The sequence below is a fragment of the Lipophrys pholis genome, assembly GCF_963383615.2.
Source record: "Lipophrys pholis genome assembly, chromosome: 5".
Taxonomy (NCBI): Eukaryota; Metazoa; Chordata; class Actinopteri; order Blenniiformes; family Blenniidae; genus Lipophrys; species Lipophrys pholis.
In genome coordinates, this window is record NC_137628.1 from 26,610,254 (window position 1) to 26,629,483 (window position 19,230).

General features: G+C 42.8%; 1 protein-coding gene across 1 annotated transcript in view; it reads left to right on the forward strand.

The window, feature by feature from the left end:
• fat1a (FAT atypical cadherin 1a) overlaps positions 1–19,230 on the forward strand; it is an 80,715-nt gene that overhangs the window by 17,037 nt on the left and 44,448 nt on the right. Inside the window, 2 exon segments of the mRNA XM_080464650.1 lie at positions 3,086–3,400; positions 15,307–15,368. Of these exon segments, the coding sequence (XP_080320776.1) occupies positions 3,086–3,400; positions 15,307–15,368 (377 nt within the window).

Sequence of the window (19,230 nt, forward strand, 5' to 3'; positions counted from 1 at the left end):
CACTGTGTACCTTGAGTAGCTTTGAAGAACAAAGCCAGAGGGAAAAGAAAAAGAGCAGGGAAAGAAAAAAAAGAAAAGTAAGGCGGAAAGCAAATCTGGCTTGCGAGGTCTGTTTTCTTTTTTTTTTTTTTTCTTGTAGCCCAAGGGCAGGTTTTGCTTCAGTGTTACTGGGAAGACGAGGTATATGGAATGGGTGTGGCGACCAAATTCTTCAGGTTCACCTTTCAAGTGCTTTGTTAGCAACTATTCCCTATAAAGCTGTGGCAGATATCTTATCATATCTGCTGGTTTACACTTTTAAGGTCAAGTTGTTGTGCAGAAATCTCTTAAGCGTGCTAGAAATGATAAAAAAAAAAAAAAAAAAAAGTGTGAGCACTAAGATGTTGTTTGCCGAGTGTTTTGACCTCAAAAGAGGAAGTTATCTCGCGCATCGCGGTGGTTACAAGCCGAAAGAACCGAGAGCAAAAAAGCGTGACCCTGGTAAAAGTGGGATTGTTCTGCAAGACTGGTCTCTGCCAGTCAAACGCATGAGCACTCAAGCAAGGGCATCTTCTTGGCAGAAACATAGATGTCTCATACTTTCTGTATCGTCAGCTCTTTTCTCTTGCACTTTCTCTTATTAGTGCATTTGCATTTGCATGTGCATACATGACTACGCTGCACCTCCTCGCGTCCCCTGCTCACACAGTCTCATCTACTGTTCTCTGTTTTCTGCTCCTATTACCACAACGTCTCTTTAACAGATTTCTGAAACATTTATTATCTTTTCATTTCGTGTCTCTGCTCGGGATGCCTTGCATTTGCATTTCTTATTTATGTCCAACGAGTGCAATTTCCTGCAGACAATTCTTCCTTGTAGTGGTCTTTAATATCCACTACAAGCTGTCAGCCTCTGTAAAAGCATGAATTAGTCATCATTTTGCTCTTTTATTAAACCAGATTTCAATTCTAAATGCATCCTCGTATGTTTTTCTGTGATTTCAGGATGTAAACCATTACTTTCACTAGCCATTGATGCTTAATTTGCATTCTAGATCTACTGGCCAGTGTTGTGTCGTCAGTGGGACTCCTGGCTTTAGGAAACATTGTGGGCCTACCTATTTTTTTCCCCTGAACCTCCTTATTACATGCCTGAAGCTAAGGTGGGAGAGCTGTAATGATGACTAATGACAAGAGAAGATCTCTGGACAAAATTGCAGGAATGGCGGGAGAACAAACAAACTCCGGTCCCATGGCAAATGTGAGAATTCTGGGTAAAATCATTGATTACCCAACGCTTGCTCTCAGTAGCACTCATTCATGGCTGTTTATCAAGTTACCCTGAGCACACACACAAAGACAGCGGCAACACAAAGGCGGCCTGTGTAAACTTTTCAAAACCTTTGAAACGTGTTGCAACTGTTTTGTGATGGATTCTTATCGGGGCCACCAGTACCTGTGAGTGTCACAGCAGTAAATGGATACCTGGTAATGAGAGTGGCAATGAAACACCGTTGGTATGCTCAGGTAATAATAGCATGAAATATAACAATATGTTTCCACTGAGTTATTACTGTTATGAAAGTATTGCAAAATACAGACTTGGTAAATGGCGCCGTGTTTCTTTTTTGCGAGGGACATTCATTTTTTTTTGTTGTTGCTCTCCACAGGTTTTGTACATGTGGAGATGATTGGACCTCCGAGTGTGCAAGTTTTCTTCTCACTCTGTTGTTTCATCAGTAGCAACGACTTTGTTTTTTTTTTTTCCTCCACCGGAAATCCTTGATTTGAGTTTTTGTTCTTATTCTTCTACAAAACGTTGAACTCTGCTAAAGCAACACACAAAGGAAATGATTGCGCCGTAGCAGTTTCGCTTCAATCAGTAGTTTTATACTCGCAGTGAAGCCTGATTTGAATGAAACCACAATCAAAGTATCGGTCACAGCCTGGCATTAACAGCCGTCTAAGTAAATTGCTTTCATTGCTGTATGTTTGAGTGTGATTATCGCAAGGAAGTCATGCAGTAGATGAGTCAACAAAAAAAACAACAACAACCCACCTGAAAACTCGGGGAAGATTTGTTGTCTTACGCAGGACTGTCACCTCTAAGTTGTTGGCAGACTCCCTGTTTATAGAAGCCTTTTTTTTTTTTTTTTTTGAAATCACTTTTATGTTGTGTAGAATAAAACACAGCAAGTAATTAGCCCAAAGTATCACACGTTACAGTTGACTGACAGGTTTGCAAATATGACTCTCCCGAACTATAAGTAATCCATTCAAATTGCATACGAGAGAAGCCGTAAATTAAGGTATCACATGAGCTTTAGCGCAAGCGCTCTCTCCCAGAGTTAAAAACCCACCCTTGCTTAAAGTTTCTCACACTTATCCCTTCCTTCAGCACAATGTGCCTGCCAAACACCTGGCGGATGGCTGCAAGTGGGGTCAGACGAAAGGAACTAAAGTAAACTTACTCCTGTGAACTTTGCTGTTAGCTTCACTTGTAAACGATTATTGAGAAGTTGCCCAGGTATTACTGATTTACTGCAGCAGCTTGTTCACACAACGCCTGTGCATTAGATATCAGTGGAACAATGGAGGCAGGGTTGTCAGGAGGTTAAAGACGAGTCCCCTAGTTCCTTGACGGCACCTCAGGTGCTGCTCCTGGTATGTGTAGCTGAGGTTAGCTACGACTGTGATGCAGTAAACCAGAGACATAATCTCCCCAAGACAATCAATAGAGTAGAACTCACAACTCAAAACTCGCTGAAATGCGTCTCTGTGCTCTTCCACTGCAGAATACACTGCTGTTGTAAACTTATACAACCTGCATTTGTTTCTGAAAACTTGTTTTGTTTGCTCAGCTGAAGGTTACAGCCCCCACACGGCAGTGAAATGTAAACAGAGAAGCACAAGCTAGTTGTAGTTAATATACCACCTTGGGCCCTTCAACCTGCCGATGGCTGCTCAAACGTTTGTTCTCTTCGTTGTCAGAAATCGATTCAGAGAGATCGCTGATTAAGCAGGCGGTGGTGAATAACTCAGAACACGTATCGCAGGTAAAAATGTTCGTAAGAATGAATTTTTTTCGCCTTTTTCAATCTCGCAGGTGTTATCCGGACGCAGGAGCTGCTGGATCACGAGACGACGCCTCACTACTGGCTCACCGTCTATGCGATGGATCGCGGCGTGGTGCCCCTCTCCGCCTTCATCGAGGTCTACATCGAAGTGCAGGATGTCAACGACAACGCGCCGCAGACTTCGGAACCTGTCTACTACCCCTCCGTTATGGAGAACTCCCCTAAAGACGTGTCCATCATCCAGATAAATGCGGTCGATCCGGACGCCAGAGCCAGTGATAAACTCACCTACAGGATCACCAGCGGCAATCCCCAGGGCTTCTTCGCCATTAACGCCAAGACAGGTAAGACCGCTGTTGCTGTGACGGGAGATTCATGTTGCTATAAATTGCATCCTTGGACCAGGAAGTTCCTGCTGTTGAACCCTGAGCTTGTATTGGATTACAGGAGAATCTTGACTTCTGAAAGGAGCTTTTAGATGACAGCACAGGAATCCGCTCGTACTGCATGAACAGAAGGCCTTTCTTCTTAATGTCTATCTACATCACAATGATTAAATATTAACAACAATATGGTCTTACATTGCTAAGGTTACAGCTAATGCTTTGCATATAATTTTAAATGTCCTGGCTGACTGTTGTGTATAAATATATAAATGGTGGAGAGTGTTTCAGCTTTTTCTTCATCGCACCGTGTCAACTGCTCGCCATGAATGCAGCCAATACACATCAAATTCTCTGTCAGATATCGTGTAGTGTACGTCTGATAAAGGTAGCAAGCTTTTGTAGGGCTTCCATTTTTTATTTATTTATTTTTATTTCCCTTCACCCAGAACAGGAGTGGGTTGAGCCCACTGGGGTTTTTTCCACTCTAACGCTCTAAAGTGCCTTCTCATATGGTACTCTGGAAATGGTGTGATGATTAATATTTCATTGGTTCTTTTAAAGTTGCTAGAGCAGGCTATGTTTAGTTGAATAGCAGGAAGGGGGGGGGGGGGGGGGGGGTTGTAAATAGGTGCAAAGTGAAGCTTGGTGTATGGAGAGAGCTTCTCTGTGAATTTACAGGTTCTGTGAAATTCTGAATGTATGCAACAAAGCTGTCCGGAATGAATTGTACAATGAAGGTACAGTTGATGAGATGGAAATGTAAACTGGGGGTCTCCTTTCGCTTAGAGTGCAAGTGACCATTGAACTAAAACGAGGAGTGGGTAGCGCAGCAGTTGCCCCAGTTTGTCCTCACTGACGTGTGTGGTCTTGTTTCCCAAGGTAGTCGCATCAACAAACTGGAGTTATTTTGGTTGGAAGTGGCAATGTGAAGTTTTTGACCAAATAAGGCCTCATCATGTAGCATGCCTCCCAAACAAGCCCCGCAGCAGCGCAGGGGCACTCCCCAACAGACAGGACCAGAAAGACAAAATAAATGATGCGGATGGAAAAAAAGAAGAAAAGAAAGAGATAACTTTGGGTAACCGCATGCTGATGTTTTGTCTGCCGACAAGATCGGCCTGCGCACGGTGATAAGAAGTCTTTGGACGCTGAAAAAGGAAAGTGGTATGAAATTGAATATTTATCTCACACCAAAGTCGTCATAAATAACACGGCTTTAACACCGTGGGCGGATCTGGAGCGGTAGAGGAAATATCTCACAATCGCTTATGTCTTAGATATATTCTCACTTTTTGTTCTTCTAACAGATGAGTAACCTGCGATAAATATCCTTCCATAACTGGGAAGGAATATTTACACAGAAGCAGCTGATCTTGAGCCAAGTGAAATCGTGTTTCTGGTGTTTCCATCGGTTCGAAGGCAGCATATTTATTTATTTGACTTTGTTTTGTTTTTTTATTCTTTTCCCACTGAAGACGACCTTAAACTCTGATGAATACCTCTTAACACCTCCATTTCAGCGTACATGCTGTTGTTTTGGAATTTTTGCAAAGTTGTTGTGGTAAACTTGTAGTTTATGGCTTAGATAGCAGTTTTATGAAGTTCCCTGAGTCCCTGAGTATATTTGAAGTAAACATTTCCTATTCCAGGGATTACAGAGTATTTATGAAGCTTATGGTCAAGTCCAGAGTGGGAAGCTCTTTATAGTAAAAAATATTGGCTGTATCTCCTTGTGGCTTTTTTTTTTCTTTATGTGCGTCTCGGTTAGAAGAGCTCACTGAACAAAACAGTGAAGCATAAGGATAAGACCCATTCATGCATATGACAGCATGTTAAAACTTTTATCACTGGGACACCAGAGCCCTCTGCGTCAGGTTCAACAAAGAGTGCTTTGGACAAAGAAAACTTCATTGACTCACAGCTCTATGCTTTGATTTTTTTGATGTTTTTCTTTCTGAGGCTCTGAGTGGAGGCAGCGATGTAGGTAGGGAGAGAGAACAGAGATAAAGGTGGAGCCCACTACCAGAGAGAAAACAAAGAGTTGCACTGTGTACTAAAGAATAAGATTTAAAAAAAAAAAAAAAAAAAGGAGCTATAACCAAGGCGATTTAAATTGTATTCATTTAGGCCTGTGGCATCAAACATAGATTGAAATAACCTGATATCGCTCCACAATATCAACTCAATATGACATTTTCACCGCATATTACAGGTTTTTGAAAATGTTTAAATTTACAACATGCCAGTCTCTGTAATTACATGTTCTAAAATTGCATTGGGAGCATAGGCCCTGTTTTGGCACATCAACAAAGCTCCACAAAGGGGTGGGTCACCGGAAAAGACGTTCAGGCCTGCGGTTTTTTTTTTTGTTGTTTTTTTTCTTGTGTGTGGGTTATGGAACTTCACTGGCTTGTGTTCCAAGCTAACGTCTTGCAAGCTCTTCCTCTGCTTGGAAGCTGCCTTTTCAGCTTCCAACATATATGAAAACTTCACTTGACGCCTTGGGTGGCGTTGTTTGCCCCCTTTCTTCCATGCACAGAGCTACAGTGGCTCAGGAAAGCCCAGGATGAAAGGCTTAGGTCTACTTTATTTCTGCCAAGTAAACAAGTCCCGCTGTTTAGGATGTTCCCCCGACTTTAGTTTGTCATTAAAGTGCAAGGCCAGCTCCGCTCTCCGGCAGACACTTTTGCAATCCTAACGTCTGAAAGCTCAGAAACGAACGGCTTCATATACCCTCGCTTTTTTTTTTTTTTTTTTTTGTGGAAGGGGATTGGAGAAAAGAAAGTGAGGACAAGGCAGAGCAACGCGGGGAGGAAATTGTTCCAGTCAGCTAGATATGAATTATGCGTTCTAAATCAGCATGAGATCAGCAAATTTGAATCATGTTGCTCGGGTCTAGATTTTTTTCAAATGTGAACCAAGTGCTCGGTTGTCTGGTGGCACAGATCTCATCCCACCCACAGACACAATCACAGCTGTTCCAGCGTCCTCGGGCTTCATTTGGCAGCTAAGGAGAATTGAATTTCCTGGATAAGGACTTTCAGGCTTTTTGTCAGCAGATTGCAACACAATGCGCTGCAGATACATGCGCTTATGTGCGTAATCGGCAGAGAAAAAGTCTCTTAATTGCATATTACGTATTGGAAATTCTGAATTTTAATAGTTTGTCCCCACATATTGCCATATTCAGGTAGCGCACAAGCTGTTCCCTTTATAAATGAGTCGTCGGTGCCCTGAGCTAGTTCAGAGGTTGTAGATTTGCGTTGCCCACCTATTTTCAGTGGGGGAGTGAGCAGCGTTGAATCACTCCCCTCTCCTCCCTGGAAATGTATCTGGCCTGTGATGACTGCCTTAGTGGACTTTAAACACAGGTTTTATGCCAGAACATGCGTGTGTTAGTACAGCGCAACCGAGCAGAACATTTAGCCCGAGCTCTCACACACACACACACACACACACACACACACACACACACACACACACACACACACACACACACACACACACACACACACACACACACACACACACACACACACACACACACACACACACACACGCTCACGCCACACACAGACAGGAAGTTTTCCATTTCTCAGTCAAGGAGAGAGTGTGGGGGCAAAGATCTTTACGATAGCTCTCTTATCTGGTTGAATGCTCATTACTGTACTTCCTGTTGTGTGTATACAATCCTCCTACGTGTAGTATTAGTACTTTCTAAGGCTTCCCTAATTGCTCCCGTGTTGTCCATTGGCGTTTTAGAGTGGGGTGTCATTAGTCTATGTAAACCTGACACATGAGATTTCTGTTCGCAGCGTCTAACCCTGTTGAGAACTCCACCCTGTAATAATGGTGCCTATCTGTACGTGTCACCAGACAATGATGTGGTTCCAGCTGAAAAGAGCAGGCCTCTAATAGGATATGGCTGTTTATACATGATTGTTTTTGCCTTTTAATAAAGTATTCCATTCTGGTGGTTAAATCCAAACGAAGAAGCATTCTTGCAGGCGTGGTATTTTAGTGATTTCTTTTTTTTTTTTTTTTTTTAAGCCCATCCCTTTTTCTTCGCCTGAAGCCAGTGTTTCATTGTCATCAGTTGAAAGAGAATTTTGTAGGTAATACCTTTGGCAAGCTTGGATACCTCTTGACAGGTTTTATGTGCATTTGTCATCCTGGGGGTTGAGTGAGAAGGTAACGGGAAACAGCCGGTGGGATCTGCAGCCACAAATCATCTACTTCTTTGTGTTGCTCCTATCAACAGGAGCACCTTCTCTTTTACATAGAAAAAAAATCCCACACGCACACTCGGTTCTTTAGCATTAATTGATGGGCAAACATAATAATATAATACATTCTCCATCCCCGCACCCTAAGCTTAAGTGGTTAATCCTAACTTTAAGCTAATCAAACCTTTAACCTGAGGTCAACACTAATGCACTTAACCTCAAAAGTGTGGTAAACATTGTCTCAGCCACTATTTTAATCCCACTATTGTTGTTTGGAGACCGCAAACGCATGTATTAAAAGCATTTCCTCCAGACGTGCTCTAAACTCAGTTATAACTACTACTAGCATTAATCATTACCTGTAACATAACCTTAATTTGACCTCGAAATATATCTTCATTCAAAAACAACAAAAAAAAGACACTTTCTATACCTTGATGTGCATTATATCTCTACAACACACATTAGCTGGTGCAGCATTACCTCTCATCCCCATAATGTAAGTCCCATTGTTTCCAGGTCCCAGACCCCACAAAGACAGTAACACATGCTTGCACATGGACAAAAAACATGTGTATTCAAGCTATGGCCCGCAGGCCAACTGCAGCCTAATGTTAATGTAGCTCTAAAAATACATATAACATGGCCCACACATAAAGCTTGAACAGCAAAGCTTAAAAAAGACAGCTCAGAGTTCATTTCCGAAGTGTTCGTTTGATCCTAACCAGTAATATGAAATTCTGGTTGACTACAAACCTTCGGAATACTTACAGCTTCATATAATATATTTTTTTACTAATCACTAATGTTAGAGATTGTCTTTGAAAACCTTGAATTAGGTTGTTACTGAGGCCTCTTTTATACAACAACTTTTTTGAGTGCAAAACGGAAAACTTTTGTTGTGCAGTGGGTGTCTGTTTACGCGACAACGGTACTCGGAACCACTGAAAAAGTTACTTTTTGAAAACAGCTCCCGACTCCGTCAATTCAGAAACGTAGGAAAACACAACTTTTCAGAAACGTTGCTAGTGCACGGCTGTAGTAATGAGTTGCTTGAAATGATGGATTTTCACCTGAAATGTTGTGTAAACTCAGTCTTAAACAAAAAGAAAGCGGTTGCTGCTAAGATGACTTCAGGGATGTTCATCAGCTCTATTGAGTGACCCTGCTGTTTCTATGATTTTCTACATGTGGCCCCCAGTAAGAAAAAAATACGTTTGGACACCTCTGCCCTACAGGGACCTTGCATTGACCGTTTCCTATACCGTTTTTCCTGTGCTTATTCTCCAAGTACCTCAACCATAACTATTACTCATCTCACCTATAACCTAACCTAACCTTTGTCTCACCTAAAAATAATTGTTTCTCCTTATGGGGACTTCGTTTGGAGACGGAGAGAGTCCCCAAGTCCCAATAATCTAAGTGTGTAAACAGATTTATGTCCCATCCAGCAAACACACACGACAATGGTGCTATCAGTGGTCTGCCAAAGCCACTAGCCCTATCAGGGGAAGTGAGATAGGAAATGGATTCCCCCAACAGCTTCCTGATGTTTCCGGTGATTTGAAGTCAAACAATTGTCACAGCTCTCAAAAGAGATTAGGAGAAATAAAGGTGGAAATGAAAAACTTTCACATTTTCCTCTTTAAACTTAGAATAGCATGTCACGGTAGCTTGCTGTGCCGAGATTCCGTCTAAACACAGTATCTTTGAAACCAATCCCAGCTGGAACCACAGTGGCGATATCCAGTATATCCTTTGTGGAAATGTGGGATGGCGTCTTATTTTTGAAGAGTAATGAAAGACACAACCTCAGTATCATAGGTGGCAGAAAATTTCTTTGAAACTTTTTAATTTCCCCGGACATACCTTTGAAATCAAGATTAAACGTCTCTTAAAATTGTGGAGATTTCCTGGGAAAAAACTAAACAAAAAAAAAAAAACATCACAGGCGTGGTTTATTCCATTCAGGGTGAGACTTTACAAACAGATGACCTGTTCCTGTGACCTCAATGTAGGAACAAAGGAAGACTTGACACAGCAGGCTCCTTTGTGCTCTGTAAATTGAAGCACAGTAACTATGTCAACCATCAAGTGGCGCCTTTTAATTAACCTTGTGATTGATTTGCTGGTCATATTTTGGCAGCCAGTGTTTTACAAAAGCTATTGTCCCGACAGTGTGTTGGGGAGTCTGTCACAACAGATTGCATTATCATTACTGCCACTATTACAAGGAGGTTGTGGGAAGTAAACAAAAGCTTACCAGCACTGCATAAGAGAGCAGATTAAACAACGTTCCCAGTGAAATTCATGAAAGGATCTCAGATGGGGAAGATGTGAAAGTATATTGAAAAAAACAAAACAAAACAAAGCTGCAATTATGAAACAATTGGAAGCAAACTTGTCATTTCTTCATTATTATATGTAAAAGGCTTTTCATGCCATAGACTCAGTTCATCGCTGCTAAATTATCACCTGAAGAAAGTTGGCATTTTCATTGCAACAAAAAATCTTTTGAGATTTATAATAAGCAGTTAACACTAATTTTGCAAAACAAATTAAGTTTTGTGAAGGCATGCAACTTAAAAGATAATGTGGATTGTGACTGCAAAACAATCATAATTGCTATAATTATAATAATAATCATTATGCTGTCCTTTTGAAGACAATTCAGCTTGAAATATACTTTCTTTGGTTATATTGCTTATAGTACAGTAGGCAGTTTTTACTTGGAGGTCATTGGTTTTATATATCATTTAAATGCAGGCACAAATTTGATACCAAATTACCCTCCTTGAACAAGAATCGACAACATAACAATGCCTCTGACGGTGTGAAAGCATCTGCCAGCTCTCTCGTCACCTCTCGTGATATTCCTGTCTTTTTTTGGGAGGGATTAGCAAGGGTCCTAAGTCCTTCCTGAAGGTCTGCGCCACTTCCACAACATTAATTCATTTACTGCCATTAACTTCCACAAGCACTTGGAAACGTGAGTCCTCGGCAGGCCCGAGTTTTCCATGACGGGCTCGACTTTATGCATCACAACAGAGCCCTGCGGCTGTGAGCTGTTGAGATATCTCGACTGGTTGTTAAAGTGTGTTCAAGTCGGACTACACAGACTTTTTAAATGACATCTTGCGCGTCGCTTTCCGGCTGAATAAAAGAGAATTGTCAGTGTCTCTTGTTCTTAGTTTCCACTTTGAAGTCGCAGTCCCTCATTAGAGCTCCTGCCTTTTTGGGTCGGCTTTGGATATCAGTATTATATTGTACCCCAGTTTGCATTTGTGAGCTCTGATGGCATCGTGAGGGGCAAAAGCAGTGGTGTTGTTTTAGGCTCGAGTGGCAGACGCTCAAATCGCAATGAAGCTGCGAATATTGATATAACTGTCTGGGGGTTGAGCGTCGTGTCTCAAGATGAGAAACGTTTCTAGTGTTTGTTATTGTCCTCCCCAAGAGAAAACTAGCCGGCGCCTAAATAATGAATCATCAGCGATGCAAAATATCTGGAGGACTTTGAAATATCCTGCCACTGCAGACAACGGCACATTCCGGGTCGTCTGGAGTCACAGCTAAATGTGTGTCACGAAAATATGTGTGTGTCGCTCTGGAGACTGCTAATCACAGCGGCAGCGCCTGGATCTGAACCACCCCTGGACTCTTTAACTCCCCTCAGGCCTCCATTTTGGAGCGGCGGCTGTAGCACTCAAGGTCATGCTTGAGAGTGCCACTGCTGCTTTGCTGTTGTTTTTCCTCCCCCTCTCAAAACAGCTCGGCTGTAATTACTGTCGGCCGGGTCCAGCCCGCGCCTCGGGATGCCGTTTGTGCCCGTGCGTTTGTAGTGTTTGGTCACAAAGGCTGCGGGTTAGAATCTCAGACTTCATTGCTCAGTTCTGGCTGGCTGCCCAATCATTTCACAGTTCTTTAGAATGTAGGTAGCGATTCTGAGGTGTGCACCTCTACTGACAGGAGAGATTCTATGTCAAAGAGCCATTCCTTTTACGGCCTCGTCGGCCGGGCTGAAGTACGTTAGATTTTTAGGGGGGAAAACAGGTTGTTATGCGCTATTTTCTGAAAGTGATATCAGTGCTTGGATATTAGAGTGGGCGGCGAGTCTTGTGGTCCGAGACCCGGCAGCAAACTGGCAGCGTGTCAACGCACGAATGGAACAAAAGCAAACAAAAGCACTTGAAGCCACAACAGAACACGGGTTGTAAAAACAAAAAAAACAAAACTTAACTCACTCATCCACAGCAGAATTAACATTTCTCTTTTGCCTTTCCAATGTCTGAAGCTTCTTTCAGGCCTCAACATGGATTCTAGTTTCACGCTCCATCACAATGCTAAAACTTAAAAAAGAAAAAAAAAGAAAGAAAGATCTTAGAAAAACTTCATTGAATTTGTGGTTTGAACTGTTTTGGAAGCGTTGCCCTGACATGACCTGCCTGACCACTGTAGAGCTAAATTATTGATCCGTTTGCCAGCAGAAACAAATGCTCGATGAGTGCTCTGGCATGCCGTTAATTGAGAGAAAATACAGAAAAATAAGAGTTTCTCTGGTCCAAACATTTATTTCTTTGTCTTCGTGTACTTTAAACAAATGTCTTTGGATTCTGGACTTGAGGCTAAACTGAGATATCCTTTTTAAGACTTTAAAAACATCTTTGTCATTTTATAGATTATTTATGGAATTCAAATGCAATATTAACTGGTCATTAGTTGTAACCCGAGGCTACTCAGCACTGCTGAAGGAAAGAGAAATCTGTTGCAAATTTAATGATTTCATGATTATATTGCTAATCGCACAGTGGGCAGCAGCGAAACCACACAAGTTCATGTCAGGGTCATTGCACGTCTGTGTGGAGTTTGCATGTTCTCCAATTCAGTCACATGTTTCTTATGTTGACGCTTGTGTCTCCACATTAACCCTGTAAGAGTCTGGAAACTTTTTCATGGTGTGCATTTTACCCACTTCCTGCAAGTCTAACCTTCAGTGCCCTTCCCAATCCCGAGGAAAAAGATAAAAGAAACTGAAAGCGTCGTACATTTCTCCACTATATGAATGCATATGAGAGTTTCACCACACGACTTGATTAAGTTTCAATAGATGAAAATCGGCCTAATCCTTCTCTGTGAAAGAGTGGAAGGACTCATCACATTATGATGATTGGGGGAAAGTTTGTCAGGGAATGCGTCCTCTGCGAAAGGAAATGTAGTCACACAGACTCACTTCAAACCAAACTACAATATCTCACCGTCACAGCGGCTTTGTATCACGCACATAGAATCCTGAGTTGACGCGTCGAGTGGACGTAGAAAAGTTTTTGAATCTGTGCTTGCTCATTACCGGGGGTAAGTTGTTATTTTACTCCAGACAGAAAGCATATTAAATAACCACCAACAAGAGACGCTTCCCAGTGTTTCTTGCCAGCTCATTAAATTGTCCAAACCTTCCAAGTCAGTTTTCAAACAATTTCCTGTCTTTGTTTTTAAAGTGGACGTGGCAAGTGGTGTCTGTTGTAGAAACGTTGTACTCGAATCCAAATATCGACGATTGTTTTTGAACGTGCTCTGGCAATCAAAATAAAGGAAACCACTAATATCCTGTGTCATTAACTCATCTTCCAGGGCGCCCGCTGCGGCAGCATTGAGGTGTAAATTGTGTTTGTGAAATGGGAGTTCCCTGCAGTCACTGCAAGGGGGAACTCAAAAACCAAATTTCTATTTTTCCACTGCGGGCTCGGGGGGGGGGGGGGGGGGGGGGGGGGGAGGCCAGTCATTTAGCCAGTGTCATCGGTTTTCCTAATGTTGTGTTTGTGGCTGCATAAAAAGCGCAGCATGGGGAGCACACGGTGTACGTTACAAATTGTGTATTTGTTGCGCTCCCTCGCACCATTGTGATTAGGCAACAGATTTGTACAGAAGTCCTAAATGGAGACACCGAGACCGGGTTCGGCTAATGTTGTTATCTGTATTCTGCTGTACGATGCATGTTAGCGGGAAGAGTTACCGAAATGCGGTACACAGGGGAGCTTAGAAACATTATCATCCATCATCTCTGGCCTTACCAAAGCGCATGAATAATTAGTCAGCGTGGTCTGTTCTGATGTGGCGCTGCACACATATTAGATTTGATATCATCTGAAATCAGTTGATAGAAGCTGCTTTTCTTTTTATTCTTTGGTAACCAATTATTTAGGTGAAATACAAATTGGGTCTCCCATCAGTGTGTAACCAGCAGAGAAAAACAAAGGAGTTGTATCTTCAGCAAAGGTGTTATTACTCCTCACTAAATATCAGCGGAGTCGTGTCTTTGCAGCTTTGCTGTGAAGATTAAATAAAGCCCCGAGAAAGAGAGGATAACAAACAAGGAGCAAAAAAAGCATCTTGCTCGTATGCCTCCATGGCAGTGTGCTTGGGGGAGAATGGCTATTTCAGGCCCTGTAAGTTGTGGCCTGCTATTCTCGTTGCAGGCATATGTGCCATTGATGGGTTTGGGTTTCGGAAATCCTTTGCTTTATGCTAATCAGGCGCAGTGTGGCAAGCAGACAGCTCTGGTGCGGTTGAAGTTGGCAATGCCTCCCCTACACTCAGTGTCTCTGCAACGTTGCAATTACACTGGGAGTGAGAACAGAATGCTGCCTATAATGTCGCAATGTAACCGTACCCTTCCTGCCCCTGAACCCCCCGTTTTCAGCTTGTTTGTGAATTTGATTCTGAGTCGGATCGGCCACAACCTCCAGGCTCCAGCTCAGTTTATTTATTTTTTTACTTTTGTCAGAGTAAGGCTTAGCAAAGTTTCCCGTGCGTAATCAATCAACCCACTCAAACTGGACAGTAGAGCTCAAAAAGACCCTTGAAACACTTGAGTGAGTTCCTTTTTTTTTTTTTTCCCAGAAAGTTTCTTTTCCTTCTGTTGCACAAAGTGCTCAGACCTGCAGGTGATGTCTGACCGTCCGTCTGTTTACTCAGCTTGTGGAGAACCTAAAAGTAGGGTGTCAAGGCTGTGCTGCTGTTTGGGCACTCTTTGCAGGCCTTTGTGATATTTTATGTATGTGAGGGAGCGTAATAGGCTGTGTGGTAACAGGGTCAACCAGAAAGCAGGGAGACCACAGGGAGAGCGTTCCTGCAGATACACACTCTTCACTCATGGGTGACTGATGACATAACCAGCAGGGTTCAGAATACGACACCAAACCGTTGGTTTTTGGATTGTTTGCGGTTGTTTTCTTGTTTGTAGAAGATGGTTGTTCTTTTCAACAGACAAAAGGAGCCAGAGTTTAGAGAAAGACAACGGTGCAAACCATCCATCCGTCCGTCTAGATATCTCAATTAGGTTGATCCTTTTCTGAAAATGGAAAAATGAACAGTGTTTACCCCCGGCTAGCTCAGTTGGTAGAGCATGAGAGTCACAATCTCAGGGTAGTGGGTTCGTGTCCCACGCCGGGCGCCACCTTCCCGTGGGCTCACCACCTGCAGGAAGGTTCTTAAATGGTGCATTGTGATCTGGGTGACAGTGCTCAGACTGTCACCCCCGCGACCTGGAAATGGATAAGCGGAAGAAAATGAATGAATGAATGAATGAACAATTCATGTGGAATCGAAATTCTAATGTTGTTATTCTCCTTTGTGTTCCAACAGGTCTGGTTACAACCACCTCAAGGAGACTCGACAGAGAGCAGCAGGATGAGCACATTCTTGAGGTAAGGCCTTGACTTAGACAGTCTTTTATTTGTGTGAACATTCATTTGTAAAAGTGATGACCAAAAGCTGGCGAGGTTTGCGTATTCTGGTATCAGGCTTTTAGAGAGAGAGAGAGAGAGAGAGAGAGAGAGAGAGAGAGAATAAATACATTTCAAAGTAGGGACTTTCTGTCTCTTGAGTTTCGGCATTTCCAACCGACTTTGGCGACGTGCCGACTGAAGGAGTCTTCTTGTATGTGCAAGAAAGATCCTCTCGGAATAATTTCTCCTTGTGCTCATTTCCGGACGGGGGGGGGGGGGCATGTGGGAGATCCCGGTGACTGTTCCTTTGTTCTTTCCCACTGTTCCATCTCATGGATTGAACAAGCCGGGACAGGAAACTGCTGTCAAACCAACGGGCCAACGTCTAAACTTGCGGAGTTCTAATTGAGCTCCGGTGCTGCGGTCTCTTCTGATGCCCTCCTTCCTGCTTGTGTTCCTCTCCGTCCCTTTTTCCACAGAGCCGAGATTGATAATAGCCGTTTTAATTGTGTTTCCGGTGCTGACGGGGAGCAGATTGGACGCCTTTTAATTATTGTTAGAAGTTACACAATTCACTGATCTCTGGCCGACAGTTAATGCCGGTGCATCTGGTGCCAGCGCAGTGTCGTATTTCATATTCTGATTGTACATTTCACTGCACTAATTGCATTACAGGACTGAGAGTAAATGATCAGGATAAAAGTGGGAGTTGTAATCCTTTAGGGGATACATAATTGATGAGGGAAATTGGACGATAAAGACAAACAACTGAATATTTTGCACAATATTTGTTGAATTTACACAAACTGACAGGGTGACAAACAAAAAGAAGACCCAGCATTTTTTTCACCAAGGGATGTGCTGGAGAAGATGGAGCAGCTTCTTTCCACACGTTGGTGAAAACTGTTGAAATACAAACACACCCAAACACACATTTAATAACCACATTAAACATTCAAGTTCAACTGCTGAATGCTTTAGTGCTAAGCCAGATTAAACACCCATATCCTCCCCATACTAGTATTCCTTTGTTTCTTTTGTAAAGTTTATTAATACACTTTAATCAGTCTTTAGAAAATAATAACTACATGAAAGTGTAAAACTAGAGTGACAGTATAGACGAGTAACTTTTGCATCTGGTGCAAAGTGGGTGTGTGAACACATCTTTTTTAAAATGCGAGGCTAACCATGGCAACTTAAGAGTGTGCGCCGGTCGCAGGTTATTGGGGATTCAGCAGGAAGTTCTTTATTGGCCTGCACGTTGGCGGAGGAGCGCAGGCCCTTAAAGCCTGCAAGTTGGTGGCCGAGTGCGAGCAGAACAAATCAAAGTGAAGTCCAAAGTATTTTTTTGTGCTGGCGGCTTGTTGTAGGGGAAGAAGAGGCGAAACATGTGGGGCCATGTGGAACATGTGGAGCAATTAGGGTGGGGGCTGTGTCAGCATTGTTTGCGCCAAATGCCAAGAAGAGGTGGAGGGAGCTCTGGGGCGGGGGGCTTTAGCTTTTATGACGAGATGGATGGGGGTTGGTTGCTGTCGTGTGCCTGTGAGAGAAATGGAGAGAGAATGAGAGCTCAAAGCAGCAAAGGCAGTGGGGGGAATTTGAGAGAAGGCAAAGCTGCTCTTGATGGTCTGAGCGTGAGCTCTAGCGGCAGGATCAGAGGCCTTCGCCGGCGGAAGGAGGAGGAGGGGGTGGGTAAATAGCAAAAGTGGGACATGCCAGAACATGCTCAGGATCCAGGCCTGGGCCTTTAGGAAAGGCATTATAAAGGCAGAGGTGAATGGGCTATTTGTGTCTATTCCCTGAACCCTATCCCAGCATGCACTCTGGCCTTTGTACCGTATTAGATGAAGCCCAGTTCACTTTTTCGGATTAATCTATCAGACGGCGAGAAATAGCCATACATTTGAGTTAAACAGGAATAATGGTGCACATATGTAGGCATTTTCTCTCCTCTTCACAGCTGCCTAATCACAGCATGAGGGAGATGGGAATCCAGCTCGTGATTTGGACCATTAGAGGAGGTCCTGAACGCTATTAACTCGTGCGCGTCGAGGAGGTTGATTCGTTTTAAGGACTGGTCGCAAATTTACCAACCGACGCAACAATTACAGTTGATTTTTCTAAAGAGCATGTGGCACAAAGCCATCCACTTGTTCTTTGTATTTGCTGGCACATTCATGTGTGTTGCCATGCAGACTCCACCCTGAGTGCCTGCTCTGCTGGGTCGGGCCGCTTCTGTAACGGGGACTTCTCGCCCCTCTCACTGCTGGTGCTCTTTTCATGTTTGGTGCCAGGTACTCCTCTGGACTTGTGTTTTCTTCTGCAGATAATACCCGCTCTGTTTAGCTGGTTGTCATGGCGATGCCTCTGGAAAACTACCATGACATTGCTTTCAATTCAGCGCTCACAAGAACAGTGAAGCACAATGCACCTCCTCAGTCCACCACCACATGGTTTTTACAGGTTGGCGTTAACAAAGCAGTGGAATGTTCTTTTTTGCTGTTTGCTGGGGCAAGATGACACAGTGATCACCTAAAACCCCTTGAAAGGAAATACATTTCCCCAGTTTTTATGTTGATATTCTTAATAGTAAAATAAAATATATAATTCTTGTATTTTGGCATTGAACTTGCTCCATTTTCCTTAGGAAAACGGTGTTAAATGTGTGATGATTCATCAAGCTCTCAGGAGGGGAAGCATACTCACTGCACTTATGATAATATGAGCTTAAAATAAACAGATAGTGAACATTTGCTATGTATGGATTCTTTTTGCTTTTATAAAAGTTATGTGCACTCTATTCTGTTCCTCATGTTATCGCAAATTACATAAGCTTATGCTGTTTGAGCTTGGGATTCAGAAACGGTGCTTTTGTGAACTTTTTTGTATTTCCATTTCAGAAAAGTTTTGCATTAATACAGCGACGTTTTAAAAGGAATGTCTCTTTACATGAAAACGGCAGAAAAACAGAAAATGATGTAGTTCGCATGTAGGGCCAGTAGTGGGTGCTGTTGTATGTTTTTGTAATGAAACCACTCGTGAATACAGAGAACAAAACGCTTTAAATGTTAACAATGGTGAGTACACAGACATTCGTATTGACAGACGATAAGGTTGGATTGTTATTGCCGATCCCCAAAGTTGTCGCGGTTTATACTCAAAACTCCAGGGTCGGAGGATGACTGGAAAGAGGTATCACATTTAACGGATCAGATCTGTTGGGTTTCTCTCTGTAAAAAGCTCGTAGAAATGACTGTTGTATTTGGTGCTATATAAATAAAGTTGAATTGAATTGAATTGAATATGCCCGAAAGTCCCAGTTCTGGATAGCCCAAGCATTATGAGACGTCTTTGTCTCTGCAGCTGAACTGATGCAGTGGGAGTGCTGTCACTTCAACGTCCTTAGTGTGTCTTTTCTAATTATCCAACCACGGCTTTTGATGAAATTTCCAAAGAGGCGCGCAGAGTAATGAGCAACCAGGCGTCTACAGTGTTCATACATCTAGTTACACACTAATAGCAGTTCGTATGACGTACAATTTGAATGCCTCATTTCAGTACATGAAATGACTCCTACAGTCTTTTATTTTGCCTGGTGATATCAGGTACTTAGCTGCCGCCAATTACCTCATGTGACGATAATGGAAATCTCAATTACACGGCACAGTGTAGGCATCAACAAATCATTCTTTGGAGAGGTCTTCACGTTCAGGTTTGTTGTCATCTCATTTGATTAATTCTGCTCACATGATCAACTCGAGCAGCTGCAGACACGGCGAGGAAAACAACAACATATTACTTTGGTAATTGAAACTACGGTACCAAATGGCGTGCGCCAGGC